Raw genomic sequence first — 18,416 nt, 5'->3', positions numbered from 1 at the left:
AACTCCCTTGAGAGAATTTTAAACACAGAAGAAGCTTACAAGAGAAAGTGTCAATCTAGAAGCGTTTTATGAGATTACAGCCATTCCATAAACCATTGCTGTGAAGAGTTAACGACTAGTATCCTGCCCTTTGGGCCAATGGTAGTGGCAGTTTAGACTGGTGTCTGTGATTGCAAAAGCATATACACAGCTGATTAGGTTCTTCAACTCAAATTCTTTGATGACGGTGGGCTAAGCACTGTTTTAAGTCTGGGCATTTTCTTTCCCACATGCATTTCTAAAGTTTTGCCTTGTCCGCTGCTCAGAATTAATGACAAAACGTAGACCTCAAAACAACTCATAACATGACTAATTAATTCTCGATATTAAATAAAAAATTCCAAGGAGCAGAGAGCAGTCAATTGAGTTCAATATAAGAATGAATTCCATGGGGCAAATATCAATCAATGAAAATCTCATTAGAAATGTATACAGACAAAAGCAACAGTGCCGTGATCCAGAAGGACCGCCCACCACCCAGGGGCATATCTACATTAGCACCTGTGTAGTTTCCTGCTTTAATTTGTTGTTTAATTGCATTCACAGCCTATTAATTGCAATGACAGCAGTGGTATGAAGGCTGGAGCCATCACATTCAGCGGCTTGCTCAACACAAATACTGTTGGTGAGGCGTACTGCGGGTATGGGTGGACTTGTCGGCAGAATATTTACAATACATGGTTAAGATTTCATTCTGGGCATCCAATTGCTCACTGGAAGGGTTTTGTTAAGGGCTTTTGCTCATCAATCAGGGTGTGCATGTTGGTCTTCTTTCTGTTGTGATTGGTGAAGTAGATCAATATCCTCTGTGAGGAATGACTTGAGGACATCACTTCCGGAGAATAGTACGAAAAAGGTAGCAGGCGCCCCTCTCTAGAACGAACGCGGCATGATAAGCCGTTCAATGGATGTTAGCCACTTTGAGAGCCCGCAGCCATCGCTTCCGGAGAAGAGCAATTTATTTGCGTATTGTTTGTTTATCCTTTCAAACCTGCTCTCTTTCCTGCTATAGAAACTCATCATACATTGGGGCGCATATGTATATTCAGTCCACTGTGTGAAGTGTGAGATAGGGCAAGAAGCGACCTCCTGAGATGATCAATTGAGCTCTCAGAGAGGTTCATGTTGCACTGTGGCTGGTCCTACCTTTAGTTGCTCAATGTTTCCCTATTGATTGCAAGTCTATCCCTTTATTTGTATCAGCAATCTCAGTAACAGTCTTCTAGACTGTGGTCTGTGGCCTCTCGCCTTTGCTATGGAAAGGTCAAAATGTTGGTCTTTCGTCAGTCAATACCATGTAGAGTTCCATAGCTAGTCTTTATTGGTCCACTCGCTCTCCAGGGCAGTGAGCCAGATGCTAAAAGAAACTGTCCTCCATCTTCTAGACATGCTCCTCTCCATTGGAAAGCACTGCCCTACTATTTTTAATGTGCTACAATTTGCAAAAACTCACTCCAAATAAAAGCAAAGGAAAGCTTAGATGGGCTTTCCACACTGTATCCAGTGACCACGAGGAACTCAAAAATGGCTGCCATAATTGCATGGCAACCATCCTGCCTGCCCTGCTTTCCCTACAGTCCACCTCCACGGATTGGCCCACAGATCCACTAATTGCTCATGACCTAGGGAGCCAGCAGGTGAAGGTGGGCCCTCACAAAAGCCATTCACTGAGGCCTCAATCTGCCCCTGTCCGGCTCTGTCAGGCCATGGAAGACGACAGCTTCACTCTGCAAAGAAGGTATGTTCTAATATACCCTACGCTTTCAATTGTTAACCTAGCCCTGCCACGGATGCTGCTCCACCTTTCTGCCATCATGTCATCCTCCTGGGACCACTGGCATCGTGCACGCCCTGATGCCCATCCCAAGTGAGTTGTGCATGGCTCATGATTGTCCTCTACCTACTGTGCGAAGTCCCGATTTACTCCCCCCTCACCTTCCATAACCAGCAATATCAGTCTGATCTCTTATGCAGATCGCCAACCTAGCATCCGAGGCTCTTTACTTTAACCTTGCCATATGGCCATGCCCTGTATCAGCCCCGTAAGGCGTCTGCACCTCTCAGCTCGCCCGCCGGCACTACCCTATAAGTCACTGCCTTGTATGGGTCCAGCCAGGCTGAATCACCTATCCACAAATTGTGCACACCAACAACCTCACCACATGACCGGAAAAACCTCTAGACATAAACAGAGCAGCTCCAACCCTCATACTCTCTGCCACTCCGCTGGTCCACAGGCCCACCTCACCAAAGAGCACTGCAGCAGAACTGACCCCTCAACCTCCTCCGTTTCTCCAATCACTGGCACCAGCACATCCATCCCACAGCATACCGACAGATCGCCCACTAATGTGCAGCATAACACTAACAATAAGCTTTGACCGAATACATCACCACCCGGTCACATAACATTCTACCCCCTTCCTCACCTCAATACTGCCCTGCCACATATCCATGTGTCCCCTACCACTGCCACAGTAGACTCAAAACTCACAAAAAAGCTAACCAACCTTTAGCCTCCTCCTAGCACATCTATGCTCCGCCACTTGCAGCTCCAAGTGGCATGACATCCCCCTAAGCCCCCTCGCAAGTCGAATGCTGCCATCCCCTACCTAATCTCATGTCAACCCCTCTCAAGGTAGCCCATCCATCATGGCCCATCCTTTAGATTTTGCTGTCCTCATCCTATCTAAAAACCTTGATCTGCCAGCCATAACAGAAACTTGGCTGCATGCTGCTTCGGGACCATCATTGTCCCTGGCACTTCCACCTAACTACAATATCCTTCATAAGGACAGAGCTGACTCGAGAGGAGTGGGGGTTGCGCTTATTTTCAAAGACTCCATTACGCTCAGATAAACATGTAGTCTGCCCCTGCCTTCAGGAGAGCTACTATCTAACAAACTATCTACCAAACTCAGCCTCTTGCACACCTGTTCGGTAAACATTCACATTTTCTACCGTGCTCCAGGCCCACTGCTCTCCTGGATATCCTGAATATTCTGTCACTGTCGAAACCAAACTCCAAATCTATTCTACTAGGCGACTTTAACTTAGGCTACCACAATGAGGCAGAACTTTTTGCCCACCTGGGTGCACCTAGGTCAAGCCCAGTCTTCACCAGTATATATTTCCCTGTTCTGAGTGAACCCTCTTAGACTGCCATTTCATTTGGTACCAGGAAGGATTGTGCGCGTTTGACATGTGTTGGATTTGATTGTGTTGAATTACTCCCTGTATGCTACAGGGCGTGCTGCTTTGTAATGGAACTGTGATTAGCAGTGTTTCTTTACTGAATTTAGCAAACTAGTATCATGCTGCATGTGAGTTGCTGCTAACTCACTTTTGAAGCAGCACTTTAGGTAAATTGTAGCAGCATTATACAGTTTTCGCCAGGGAACTACATTTCCTAGCAACCCTAGGCTTCTATTTATCTGGTGACCATGCGCACCAGCGCCGGCGCACCTAGGTCAAGCCCAGTCTTCCCAGTCCATCACAGAATTGACGTGTTGGCATTCATTCTTGCCTGAATCCCCTTTTTCAGGTAATCTTAGGTTTTAGTACTGCTCTAAACACCATAGTGACCGCAAATCATGGGTTTTCTGCCAATAGAATCCCTCTCTCTTGCTCTCCTGTGCTCAAACCGACTAGCGCTGATTAATAAACTTAAGTACCACAAATTCGACGAGACAGACTACCGCCAGCTTCCTTCGGCTACCAGCTCCAAACTTAGCTCTGCCCTCCTTCTGACCAAGGACCCAAACAATGATCCCACCTCCTTTATACATACTAATATTGACTCAGTACGCCCACCATCAGATCACGCCACAGAGTCAGCCCCTTTAAGTCAGCGTCAAACTATCTTATACAGTCAGAAGGAGAGTAGGATCGCGGACTTAGAGCAAGACTACCTGTACTGAGGAGTTCCGGATTCCACCACAAGCAATTGTGCAAAATCATATTCCAGCTATCATAGGGTGTAAGGGGACTACACTTAAGCAGCCGTGCTGAACACCAGAACCTTAATCAGTCATGCACAAGATATTCGTGATTTGATTCAGGATAGCCAACTTGATTTTTTATTCTTAACCGAGACCTGGATTTGAGACACCAGTGGACCAGCTATTCATTTTGCTGTTCCCCCTGGCTACTCTATATTCTGTAAAAACCGGGAAATTGGGTATGGGGAGGATTGGCACTTACAGAAACATCTGAAATGGGTCTCTCTGCCTCTCCCATCTCTTGTCAAGGCTGCGAGATCCTGCATATAAAAATGAACCCCTACCCTGAACATCTGCCTGAACTTTATTCTCCTCTAACGTCCGCCTCCAGCGTTGCCGGACATTATTGAGGCGGTCTCTCAGATATCGGGACCCTTCGAGGGTCCAAATCGAGCCTCTCATCTTCTAGGGGATTTCAACCACTGAAAAGGGGAAGAAATGGACAAAACAGCTATAGAATTGGAAAGAACTCTAAACAACTTGAACTTCCATGTTATTAATACAGACCCCACTACGGATAAGAATCATATATTAGATTGGGTAGTTACCAAAAATATTATGGGTCCATTGTTGATACATTACTCTGTATTTGGTCAGACCATCATATTGTAAGCTTCTATTTTCATCTGCCTGAGGCTGCGACCAAACTTTGTAATCCCCTAAATTCATCATAAACCGTAACTTCAATAGGATTAAGGCTCAGGATCTTTCTGCATGTTTAACAACTGTTACGAATGAAACTAGCAATGGTGACTCCGAAGAACACCTGGTCTCCTCTTTTTCAAATACCTTTTTGAAGATGCTTGATGAAAAAGCTCTGCTCCGGTCTAAAGTTGTGCGAGATAACCCCGGTCTCCAAAAATGGCTTACCCACACCAACTTTTAATATCAAAGAAAGATATGTAAATCTGAACTCCAGTGGTTAAATCATCCAACCAAAGGAAATAAAGCAATTTGGAAGGATTTAGACAGGACCTAAAAAATAAAATAGTTTAATCTAAAAAGGAGTGTTACAACAATGGGGTAAGCCAAGCTCCAACTGTATCAAAAACTTTTTGAAATCCTGAGACACTTGGAGAAGCCCAAAGCCCTCTTAACTTCTTTCGAACCATCGCTGCAGGACACTATTGCCGTTCAACTAACCTTTGAGGATAAAATAACCAAGGCTAGAGAAATAAATCAAAGAGTCCTTGCTTGACAGCAGCACCTTTAGGGAGAAGCATGGCCTGGAAGATGTTGGAGAAAGCCCTGCTTCTTTCCCTTTCTCTGCCATAACCGTCCCAGACATGCAGCAATTTCTCTCCTCTATGCACTCCACCTCATGCACCTCATGCTCTGAAAACATCCTTCCTCCAAAGTTGATCTTGGAATATAGAGATCTTTTTCCCCTTTCCTGACCAGATTTGTCAATGCCTCCTTTAGAGATGGCATGATCCCCAAGTCACTTAAATCTGTAGTGGTTACACATCTGTTCAAAAAAACGATTTAGATCCTAAGGAACCTGGCAACCTCAGAACCTGGCAACCTCAGACCCATAACAAATTGCCAGTTTCTCCATAAGATCCTCAACAAACTGGCTTGTATGCAGTTTCAAGCATTTGTGGAAAAACAGAAAATTTTACATGGTAACACTCATGCTTTCGATCCCGGTATACTACTAAAACAGCCCTGCTAGATCTGCAATCAGACATGTTGGGTTTAATAGGAAGGGGTAAATTAGGTAAATTGGTTCTTTTGGACTTTTCCGCAGCGTTCAATTTGGTGGACTATCAACGCCTCCTGCACTGCCTAAGTCAAATGGGCTTCTGTTCAGATGGGGCGGTTGGTTCCACTCGTTTTTATCCGGATATGAAAATAAAGTTCAGTGGGAAAGCTTTGTCTCTCCATCAATTACCATCTGGTGCAGAGTTCCCCAGGGAGGCTAGCCTTTCCCCTCTTTTGTTCAATCTTTATAAAAGGTCACTGTGCTCGCTTCTGAACGACTTAGGTGTGTTTTTGATCAACTTCGCTGATGACACAGCTCGTTTTCGAGTCTTCTGGGGATCATTTGACCGACAACACCTCCCTTGCTAATATTTACCAACAGATTTAACTCTGGATGTCATCCAACTGGCTATGTTCAAATTGCAACAAAGGGGAGATTCTTGTCTTTGTCTCCAGATGGGCCTGGATGAAATTAACCCTGTCCTATAAGTGTTTCTCGATCAGTGATAACATCATTCCTGTTCAAACTAAGGTAAAGTCCCTGGGTGTCCAATTTGAGGCCAGTTTGAACTCTGAGGCCCATGTCAATCAGTTGAGTAAAAACTGTAATTACCATCTTCGTCTCCTGAGAAATATTCACTCCTACATCTCCGAGGAGAATAGTGTCACCATAGTTCGAGCTACCATCATCGCTTGGCTAGACTACTGTAATGCCTTGCTGATTGTTGCGTCTAGCGCCAGTATAAAAAAATGTCAGATTCTGGAAAACGACAGTATGCATTGTTAAAAATATTTCCAGGCATACCCACATCTCTAAACACCGTCAGAATCTTCATTGGCTCCCCATCAAAGAGAGAATCCTGTTCAAGACGGGAACCGTGGTGCACAAATGCTATTTTGGTCAAGCCCCTGCTTACTTGACAACCACTATTCCACAGTATTGTCCTGCCAGAACTCTGCGCTCGTCTAACAAAATGCAGATTATCTGCCTGGAGCATTAACGCACAAACGGACTGGGAAGATTTTTTCCCATTAAGGCAGCAACTTTCTGGAACTCACTTCCCATTGTCCTGAGGTCTGAAGCCGTTTTGGTTACCTTCAGGACATCTCTGAGAACACATCTGTTTAAGTGATTTCCTCCAGCCTAATCTAGTTGCTTTGTGTCCTGTTTTTTGATGGTTGTCTTTTTGTGTTTATGTCACAGCGCTCCGATGCCTGAGGGCTTTCGACGCTTAACAAATAAATAATGCTGAGTCCTTATCCAATTTCATGGAAGCACTGGGTTGCACACAACACATTCTTAGGCCCCCTCACGCCAAAGGCTGAATTCTGGGTTAGCTAGTTGATCTCAACTGTAACATTAACATCACTTGCAATCTCCCCTGCCCATGGACGGACCATAACATTATCCTATTTGACATTCCAGTACATACCGATCTGCCAGTGGCAGATCCCCACCCTGCCTCCCCTTGCTACAAGGAGTACCCAGAACATCTCTAAACTTAGGATTCTACTGCTGCTGGAAAAAATCTTGATCGCACCGCCACCCTCTACGGCCCCTGACACGCTAGTTGACCTACATAATCTAACCCTCACTCAAACAATTGACACAGCTGCCCCACTCGCATTGCCAAAAGCCGAAGCTGCCACCCATCTCAATACTTGGTTCAATGCGGGCCTTAAAGCACTCCAGATCCTCAAACGAGAAGCGCAAACTAGTTTGAAGAATAACCCGACTGAGCTCAATAAAGCAGCATTCACTTCCGCAGCTATCGGAAAAGCTCGACCTACAACACCAGCATTGTACTGCAAACTCTAGTGCCAAAGAGCTCTTCGATATACTGCGCAAACTTGAATTCACCAGTGCAACTGCCCATGAAAACCTTGCAGGCCAGTACATGGTGCTGCAACATTCAAAATGCCCTTCTACTCAAAATTGACATCTGCCAAAACAGAATCCTACTACAAAAAACCTCCTAGAGTTGTAACAGTTCTGTGTCCCCCAAACTGATCAGCTTGCTTCCTGCCTCCACGTACCTGTCTTTAACTTCAAAATGGTCTCTGAATTGGAAGTCACCCAGATTGCCAAAGGGCTTAAATCTTCTCGCTGTGAAAGCAACATTTTCCCAGCTGCCGTCATTAAAGACTGCACTGAACCACTTGCTCCCTTTTTGACTACACTAATAAATGAATCCTTCAAATCCAGCACTGTGCTGTCCAGCCTAAAAGACACCTGGGTTCTGCCACTTCTATAAGAAAAAACTTGCTGGACCCTGATGTTCCTACAAACTACTGCTGATTACTACTGTGCCTTTCCTTCTTAAAATGTTAGACCGTGCAGCCTACCTACAAATATAGAGCTTTATGGAAACACATAACCTTCTCGGTTTACACCAATCTGGTTTCCAACCAGGCCATGGCACAGAAATGGCATAAAGGATGCCGGCCAGCTAGCACTCCTCCTCCTACAAGAACTATCGGCTGCTTTTGACCTTGTAGAGCATCACATTTTGTGCCAACTCCTCGCCTCAGCAGCACACTTCACCCCCAAAAGCAATTTCTTGGTTGCCTCTTTCATATCGGACAGATCCATGAGACGGTTCTCCCTAAATGCTGCTGCTCCGCCAGCACCTGTCACCTGTGACGTCCCGCAAAGGTCATGTGTCTCTCGGACTCTCTTCAACATCTTTACAAAATCCCAATTTGACCTCCTAGATGCTCAGGGAATATCCTATACTAGCTATGCTGATGACACTCAGATCCTTCTACCACTCTCATTGGCCTGTCTCACAGACGCCAACAACTTAGAGTCAGTCTTCCACACCATCCAAAGATGGATGGCTTCACACCTTCTTTGCTTGAACGATGAAAAGACAGAGATTCTCCTCGTGGGCTCATAATGTGCACTTAACACGCTCGACTAAGGCATAACTATCCCTGTCTCTAGAAATGTCAAAACGTTGGATGTATACTTGGACGGCACACTCTCTTTATCCAGGCAGATCAATGTAATCTCCTCTGCCGCAGCCTACACCACTAAACTCATGAATGCAAGCAGACCGTATCTATCTATCTGTTGAGAGCCTTCTCACCATAGCGAGAGTGCTGATAGAATCAAGACTAGACTATTCTAACGCCCTTGTTTCGCACGGATCTCTGTAAGCAATCCCAAGAAACCACCAATCATCCAAAATAATGCGCTCAGAGCTGCACTAAACTTACATAAGCAGGAGCCCATTTCAATAGCTAGAAGAAGTACGCATTGGCTCCCTATTCATGAGCAGATCCTCTACACGCACACATGTTACCATAACTCTGCCCCAAGATACCTCTCGCAAAAATGTACTATAACTCATGCTACCAGACCCACCCGCACCCCATATTTGTCTCAGGAGGATAGCTCAGCGGCAAAGTGCTCGCCTTGGAAGCTGGACGACACGGGGCGATACAGGTTCGATCCCCGGGTCTGTGCTTAGAAACCTCTGGGTATTAAGCACGTTATAAATAACCTATCATATCATACTCCCACCGATTGTCCATCCCAAGTTTCAGGAGAGAGTGGGAGGAATCAGCTTCTGTGTCATCACTGCCAAGAATTGGAACGCCCTCCTGTGTCACTAAGAGCTGAGCAATTTTATTAAACCTTCAGGAAACACCTTAAGACTTTTCACCCCAACCCTACCAACCGTTTGATTGGTATTAACACTGCCAGTCTAATCTCTATTTTGTTTTGTCTTCCTAACCACTGTCTGTAATCAGTGCCTTGATGCCTATGGGTTTAGTTTGCTTCTATATATGCATAAATAAGAGTCTTCTGGGAGAAGCCCTTACATATGTCACACTTGTCAGCCGAGTGATGAGGGTGCAGACAGTAAATGCAATCCATATGTCCGTCCCCCTCGTAGACCTTCTTTAGTCCGCAACGTAGCGCACGGGCGGAACAGTGCTTTTCCCGACATTAGGAGAAAAACCGCAACAGCACAACCTAACCAAGTAGAAAATACACGAGGTGTTCCCACTTTGGAGACGGTTGAAATCTGAAGGGAGCCACGGGGCGGGGCATTTATACCACTATGTCCTAGAGGGTGTGCGTGCATGGCCCAAAACAACGTAGATAGGACACAAAAGTGTTGAACGTTTTCCTACGGGAAAAGGCTTTATAAGCTTACCGAAGGTTCCCAGTCTGTCGACGGGGAATATTCTAAGCATGTGAATCCATGAACGATCCAATGCTGGAGAAATAAATAAATAAACTGTATCTCTCCTGTTCATCACCAGCCTATTCTATATGCTGAATTCACTGCTTTCGAATTTTGCATTAAAGAAATCAGGTTATCATGTTCCTTCTTCCTATCGTGTCTTTTGACGGCGGCAGCATGGGCTGCATTGTCTGCAACACGCATCTCCACACCACACAGACTTCCCCTTTCAGACTTGCCACTTTTTTGTAGACACAGGTGTACCCAGGCAAGTGCAATGTTGTTTAGTTGCACTAGGCGCATGCGCTGTACAGCTGGTTTCCATTTCACTCCACTGCTAACCGCTGTTATTGTAGACGACATTATCAGTAGATTAACGTTCAGCACACTGCCTAATGTGAACTACCTGGAGTGCTTGTATTGCCTTACCTCTTCTGTTCCATGCGTGCTAAGTATGGGCAAAGCATCTGTCAACATTTGAATAAGTACTTCACTGTGCAAGATATAATTCATGCACATTGTGGACCAAGGACTCTGAAGCACTGGCCATTACGTTGATCCCCAATAAATGTCGCTCTAAAGATATTTGGTCCGACTCCTGCTGTCATTTGTAAACTTAGGCGACCTGTTTCCAAGAAGATGTGGAAACGTAAATATGTTTTCAGAAGAAAACTGCCACTGTATGAATGCCTTCAAGACATTTTGGGGGGAAGAAGTAATGGGCGAGACAGCTCAGAGTCACCCAGATTTCCCACTTAGGCGGGCCTGGGTGCTGTAGGACAGGTGAAGAAATTAACTTGCATGATGTGGGGGCTTTGTTGCAACATATAACATAGCAACAAAGTGACAGCTTCCCCCAGACACTTTATTTATTTATTTTATTTGTAAAGCGCATGGGCCAGGCCTGTAGGCATATTAGCGCTGGGACATGACAGATAGACAAAAAACAAAGTACAAGATAACTCGGGGGTCAGGCAAGGAGAATCACTTGAAAATAACTGTTTTGAGGTAATGTTTAAATTTCCAAAAGCTTAGGCAGGCTCTTAAGTCAGGGGGCAGGTCGTTCCACTTCACACTCAATAATTAAGCCCTCACATTAGTTAATTTGCCACCCTCAGCAAGAAGTCATGCAATTATGACTCATGGAGAGCTGGTTCTCCCCTTCCCCTCTATTCCTGTTCTCTTTTTGTGCTCAGTGCATTCATCTTTTCACAGACAATGTTTGTCTCTCTCACTCCTGGCAGTTGGTTTGGAAGTTCCAAACTATTTCTCTGGGGAAAGGTAGGGGGTGCATAAGGCTTTACCCGCAAACACTTCATGTGTTTTTTTCAAACACATCTCGGGGCCACCGCACGTCCACGATTTGATTATTTCCAAGTGAGGGTCAGCTTCAAAGCACTGATGAGGCCCAACAAGGCTGAAACAGGTGCTTAGGGTTTCCGATGCTACTCGTGTTTAGAGGACAATCGTCTAGCATTTCGGTGCTGGACTGCCCTTGTGAGTGGGACCAGACTGACACGCAAATGGATATTTCTCCTCTGTGAATGGTACCGTGAACTAAAATGTGATTGCAGGCCCCCCTGGGTGGAATACACATCCATAAAACAGGTTATTCGGAACATGTTCCCTCTCAGTAGAGACACACACACACACACTTTTGGTAATTTGTGTAAACATGGGGGTTTACCCTAAGTTAAGGACAATCCGGGCCTGTACCCGCCTCTACCCACCACTGTGCTTAAAGAGGCACTTCAACAAAAGAGGTTATTTGAAGCATGTTCATTCTCAGTAGAGGGGCTCCAGCACCTTTTGGAAATGCCATTTCCTTTCCAAGTTTAGGCCGAAAATCAGATTGATAGAAGTCCAACAGGGCATTACAGTCTACAAATGGCTGCAGTTGAGATGTAACCATTTCCTCCAATATTTTTGGGAGCCAAGGAATGGACGGGGTGGTAGTTACTCAGTAAGGATGGGGCAAGCAATGGTTTCTTTAAAGAGGGGGGTAATGCAAGAAAGCTTGAAATAGTACAGAAACAAACCTTTGCTTAAAAAAAAAAACTATTCTATCATGTGCGATTGACTCAGTGAAATATTTTGTTGTTGTGGCTGGGGGGGGGGGCATCTTTAGGTGACAGGTAGGGCCACAGCTTTTCCAGAAAAGGCAGACTGTTCCCTAGAGTTACAGAGGAAAATTCACATTTTGAAGGGGCCAAGATATTATATTTAATTATTGCAATCATAGACACAAAAGAATGTTCATGGCCACAGGGTGCTCATATGATGTAAATGCAGATGTTAGCTTTAAAAATGACTGGGTTACTTGAAAAATCTTTCGAGGAGCATTATCGACCTTACCAAGCTCATTCTGCAAGAATAGTTTTTAGGAGCGAACATAGCTTTCTTATAAATAATGCAAAGGTTGTTAGCCTTTTTGAGGAATTTAGGAGAGCTGGTCCTTTCCCAACCTCTTTCCGCTTTATTTAATGATTTGGTTTTAGTTGTCTCAGGTCCAAGGTGAACCAGGACGACACAGAATCTTTAAGTCCAAAGATGTTGCACAGGGTCAATATTATTACATATCTGATGAAAAGCATTTGAGAGATTCGGTCAAATCAGCACATAGTATTGTGTCATGAATAATGCGCCGTTTACCTTTATTATAGCCTCAAGGCGCTGGTAGTGAGAATGCCCCTGGTGGAGCGAGGTCCAGAGTGTTGGAGATTACAGAGTAGGAATAGAATGCATGTGTACATTTGGCCATAATAAGGCTTAGCAGACTGGCAAGGTGCTGGGAGAAGCACAAAAGCGATGGGTAGAAGGTTTTGAATGAATCTGAACCACTGGCATTGCTCTGGGCAACCTTCCACACCACTGTTTTTTAGACTGTCTGCGCCATTGCAAAAGGGGTCCAGCCATATGCAAATCAGTCAGGTACTATAGCAGCCCTGCCCGAACTGCTTGGTCAGGTCCCCTCTGCACGGAAACACAAGCAACCCCAGACATGTTTCGGCCTTGTTGGGCCTCCTCGGTGAGGTGCAGCTTGGTTCCCTATGGCGCAGCAAGCAAGGGACCCACGTCTGGGCCTGCCCAGACATGGGTCCCGAGTCTGCCGGGCCTAGAGACCCAAGCTACTCCTCACTGATGATGCCCAACAAGGGTGAAGCATATCTGGGGATGCTTGTGGTCTTGTGCAGAAGGGCTAAAATATACAGTAGTGAGTATTCTTATCCAGTGTGATTTGCTAGTAATTTGTATTTTTTCAAAAGGTGGTCATGGGTTCTTGTACTGAATCCAATAAGTGGCTGTGAACGTATAATATTAAATAATCTGATATAGTGGTCTGGTTAATATACTTATCAAATCTTACCATGTGCCATTGTAAGTTCTCAGGCAAATACTTGGTCTAGACATTGCTGTGTCACTGGATTAGCGACCCAGTTTGTGTTCTTCGCCTCACATCTGCACGCTGATTTCAGAGCAACTGCTCCACGTCCGCCTGACCATACTTCTCCTCTCCAACTTGACTCTAGACTGCCCTTGGATGTTGTTCTGCTGGTTAGTAAAGGTGTTTCACTACAGTCAATGCCTGATGTCCTATTGGATTGTCCCTTTTTGCATGCTTACCACTGTACTCCCCTCGCCCAATTGCACTCCTGGTAGCCTCCCCACTTCTCCCTCCCATTTCCTGAGCTGACTCTTTCCCCCAATTTCCTTAGCCCCGATCCCTTTCTGTTCCATAGGTGTGTCAACGTTCCCACGCGCAAGTCCCTACAAATCTTCCTTCATTGGGGTGGGCAACTTATGCCTATGGGCTCAGACAGTTTGCTGCCAGGATACTATGTAGGTCCACAGTTGTTCAATCCAGTCGGCGAAGTGTAATAAAAAAAAGAGTAATGACACTAGCTTCCCCTGCCCTACCCTCTTCCACTCCCTCTCCAACCCCCCCATACCTTCTGAGTCCCCCACACCTCCACCAGCCCTATTCTCAACCAGCCACAATTCAAACACAATGCCTTGCTTTTCTACACTCCAACCCACACTGCTGTGTTAACAACAAAACTAACAAGACTGACAAAAACACAACAAAAGAAAATGCATTTCAATAACCACCATTCGCACCCGGGGAAGGGCCCTCAGCCAATCAGGTGGCTTGAACAGGGGGCGAGAATAGACATTCTCCCCCTGCTGTCTTAGCTAGCCAAAGCCCTTCCCTGGGTGGCGCTATTTTTTAATTCTGCTAATGTGGGGAGGCAGTCTCCCGGCCACATAGAAAAGGGACTTAGTTCCTTTTCAATATGGTGGCACCCATCTGCTTTTCTTTTTTCTCAACTTTTTCCTTGGGAGATCGGCTGTGCAAGCAGTGTGAATTTCCTGACAAAAAATAATGAAAGCATTCGCACCCCGGATGAACCCTGGGCTGCGAATGGCTTTGATGCCAGCTCAGGAGGGCGGACATGGCCTTTAACAGCCCACAGCCTGAGCTGAGGCCCTCGCTTTGCTCCGGCCTGCCTTAGCACGGGCCATATTAGTTGGTCATTGTTATCTGTACAGACACTGTCTCTGCAGCAATCCATAATTAATTGCAGAATACACAGATCACTGCCGAGCGGTGCTTTGTGACTGCTTGCATATGAGCATTATGTCCCAGGCAGTCTATGCAAATGAACAATGGCAATATAGCGCAGCATGGTGTGACGCAGGGGTGTTACCAGCACAGCCCATGTTGAAGTTCCCAGTAGAGAAGTTAAATAAATAAAAAAATGTCCTTCACTGCCGTCTTAGAACAGTGCTCGGTTGAATAAAATATGAGGGGTGATTTCTCCAAAAAGGGAATTTGTTCCCGCCCACTTTGACCTCTGGTTCAAGCTGTCTCTTTAAGGTGCAGTTAGTGTGTTAACGGAGCCGGCAGCTCTACCAACGCCTTTAACCCCCTACCGCCAGGGTCGTGATGAGGCCCCTTGTCTTCTTGGACTATACCGCCAGAAAATTCTCTGAGCATTGAGACCTGTGGGCTGCTGAGATGTACTTGAACGTATTTTACTTATAGATGTAAACCCAATATATAGGGGCTGAAACAATGCCATTTCTAGGTGTGCAAAAGCATATGCTCACTGGAGGTGCCAGCGATAGAGGGAGGCGTGGAGCGAGAAAAAGAAGGGGGCGGGGCCAAGGCAGTATTTACTGCAGCCTTTCCAGCAGAGTCTATTTCAAGGTTTCCTGCATCAGAGATCACTGCCTTGCAGCTTGCCACGGGTTACTCGGGGACACGTTTTATTAGATTAGTCCATATGTTATGGTTGCCTTGTCCTTCATCTATCGCTTGAAAATACTTTTTTTTTTAAGTGATTGACTGCTGGCTGGCTAACGCCCAGGAATGCGTTATGACAATTTACTAAAAGTCACATAAAAAATAGACAAACACACATGATCAACAATGAGCACAACCACCCAGAAAGATACCCCTTGGCTGAATGTCAAGCAGGGCAGGAGGGGTGGAGGAAGACGGCCAAATGGGAACCAAATTACTTGCTAAAGCGCGTGCATATGAGCAAGCTAGGGTTAGCGGCAAAGTATCCGATAACACGTCAATTCATGGTGTCCAGTTGTAAGGCGATATATGCACGCTTACCTGCACTCTGTAACATATTCCATCGTTTTTTCGGTTTTCATTCCATGTTTGGTGGGCTATTAGATAGGGAGGTATAGGAAAAGGTCAAGGGAGGAGCCAGAAACAGCCCATGCAATCACCGACAGGTAACAATAATTTGATACTTTCACAAAAAAATCGTTTAACTAGAACATTTTTAGGTACAGTTCTTACCCAACCAAAGTTATTAGGCATTTACCTACCTCAGAAGATGAGAGACCCACGATTCGAACCTGCGACCCACAGCTCTGCACTCCGATTTCAGGAGCTAATGCTCAGCTCACTGACCTATGTTACGGTATCTCACTGCTGTCTGAGTTTTGCCATTACTGGCTATGTACATGGATAAGTCAATGTGATGTAGAGGTTTGGTTGTGTACGTTTGCATTGTTTTGTACGGCTCTAAAAACTCCTAGACTGATAGGAATTAAAAAGATTTCTGATGAAAGATACATAGATATTAACTGCATAAAAAGACGACTAAGGCCTTCTAGTGTGCCCTTTACCCGCACTCTGACTCAAGCTCTTTGATATCCATTGCTGATGTTGCCTTGTGGCTCTCTCCTGAAAGCAGCTTACCAGGAATTCAGAAGCTTTCAAGTTCTTAGTTCTCAAATGGCTGCTTGTTCTAGACAGGTCTGCAACCTGAGGTTCAAGATATTTTGGACTCCTAAACATACAAAAAAGAAGTTTTGGACTACAACTCCTATCATACCAGGTAGTTGACTGTGTTGGTAGGGCTGATGGGCGTTGTAGTGCAAAACATCTGGAGAACCAATGATTGCAGACCTTTAATGAAATAAGCTTACAACTGTCTTCCAAATCCCCACTCGCCTTTCTCTCTTTTGCTGGATGTAGGTTTAAATCTGCATACGACTTTTGGTACATTAGGCCTCACTACCAGTTTAGACGTATTTCAGAGGTAAATCCTCTGAAATACCACCAAACGGCTTTTTTGTGGAATTTTACCAATTCAGCTCATTTTTGGGCGCTGAGTGGCGAGATTTACCTGTAGGGTTTTGCTGTAGGTAAATCTTCCACTGAAAGCCAAAACTCGTAATTTGGCGTAGTGGTAAAATTGGAGGTAACTCAGTTACCTTCAATTTTACCACTTACCATCATACTTGTAATGAGGCCCATAGTTCTCAATTCTGAAAATAGGTTAAAATATTTAAGTTCCGACATGACAGATTCACATTGATGGGGAAAAAGTCTGAAAGGTATTTTTTTTAAAGCAGAGACAACTGGAGAAAAGGGTGCCTAATGTTATCAAAGTTTTAAAAAGTTTGGAAAGGGAACAAGGAAAGAAGGACAAACCCAAAGAAGTTTGAAGGGGCACAAGACAGGGTGCCCGCGGTACAATGCTTGACCGCAAATTAATGTGCTGAAAGCGAGGAATTGGTATAAGATCGTGAGAGGGAGAATAGGACAAGGGATTTTCAGGGGTGCCCATAAGGAATTGAAGTTAAAGGAATAACAAATGAAAAACAATGTGCAAAGGCATCTATGTGATCACTGCGACTGTCATAATTACGACGGCCGAAAATGGCGACTTGTTTTTCTTTCTTTTTTTTTTTTAAACCCCCTTTACACCACATATATATGCGGGGCGAGACCACCCGCATCGCCCCCATATTAATATTATATCATACAACCCCGATATGTATATGCGGCGTAAGGAGGGGTCTACAAAAGAAAAGTCGTCATTTTCGGACGTTGTAATTGTGAGGGTGAAAATTTGGGCCATTACCTGTGCAAACTAATGCAAAGTAAACAAAGGCAGTATTTGCGAAAGTACATTTCAAGAGGTGGTCGGGGTCTTCGTGATTTGTTTATTCAGCCAGTGATTGGACAGGTGAACATACGCAAAGAATACCCTCTATTAGCACAGCTGCCCCTGCAAGAGACACAAAACATGAAGCATTTTGTGGATTTTTGTGGTGGTAGCCCTGGGTTGCGGGGGAACATCTGTTTATTGTAAACAAAAGTAACCCATTTTAGATGAAAGTGTCCGACACGTGTTTCGCGTTTACACAAAGCGCTTTGTCAAGGCGCAGTGTTGGGAATACTGCTTGCCAGATTAATGAGAATGAAAAAGATCCTTATCTCTGCCACGGAGTTCCATGACTGAAATAACTATCTGGAGGAGGTTGTATGGCTGCTGCCGGCTCATCACACAGTGGCTGAGGGTGTGTGCCTTGACAAAGTGCTTTAAGTGTGAGAATTAGCAAAACCTAGACTAACCACATACATTATTTTTTGAGAGGTTATCATTCAAAAAAGGAGAATCTAGTGTGGTCCTATTGTACTCTGTCGAAATACCAACATGAGGTAAGGGTTGGGGACAAATGGCACCAATGAGATTTCCTGACTTTTTTGAATGAAATCAAAGGCTATTTTGGGATCATAAGAATGACCACAAATCCTTATACTTGAAAAACATTTCTGTGATAAAAGGGTTGCATGCTTGAATTACTGAGTACATAATGCACACTGGGCTTTGTGCTCATTGCATTTTTCGCCACACTCACCCTAACATACGTTGCCATGCATACTCATTCCGACAGTCTCGACATTTGGATTAGAGCACAACACCCTGTACATCTGTCACTCCTTTGAGGTGCACGATCCATCCCTCTTGAGGGCCCATCTGAGTCTGAATTTTATGTAGCGGCCTAAAGGTGAAGCAATCATTATTGCCCAAGTTAAAAGAGAATAGTATAGTTTAACCTGCACCATTGAGCGCAAATTGCAGCTCAAAACTAAAACACACCTAATAAAAGAATGGTCTTGACTTGAAGATTTTTTTCTTAGAAAACTTTGTCT

The 18,416-nt window shown here is 44.8% G+C and overlaps 1 protein-coding gene across 1 annotated transcript in view; it reads right to left on the bottom strand.

Moving 5' to 3' along the window:
* PARVG (parvin gamma) overlaps window positions 1–18,416 on the bottom strand; it is a 475,216-nt gene that overhangs the window by 236,060 nt on the left and 220,740 nt on the right. Inside the window, exon 7 of the mRNA XM_069628145.1 lies at window positions 15,573–15,628. Within this exon, the coding sequence (XP_069484246.1) occupies window positions 15,573–15,628 (56 nt within the window). The remainder of the gene's footprint in view (window positions 1–15,572; window positions 15,629–18,416) is intronic.

The sequence above is a fragment of the Ambystoma mexicanum genome, chromosome 12, assembly GCF_040938575.1.
Source record: "Ambystoma mexicanum isolate Mex_15411 chromosome 12, UKY_AmexF1_1, whole genome shotgun sequence".
NCBI lineage: Eukaryota > Metazoa > Chordata > Amphibia > Caudata > Ambystomatidae > Ambystoma > Ambystoma mexicanum.
The sequence above is the reverse complement of the archived record's forward strand: the minus strand, read 5'-3'. Positions and strand labels throughout refer to the sequence as shown.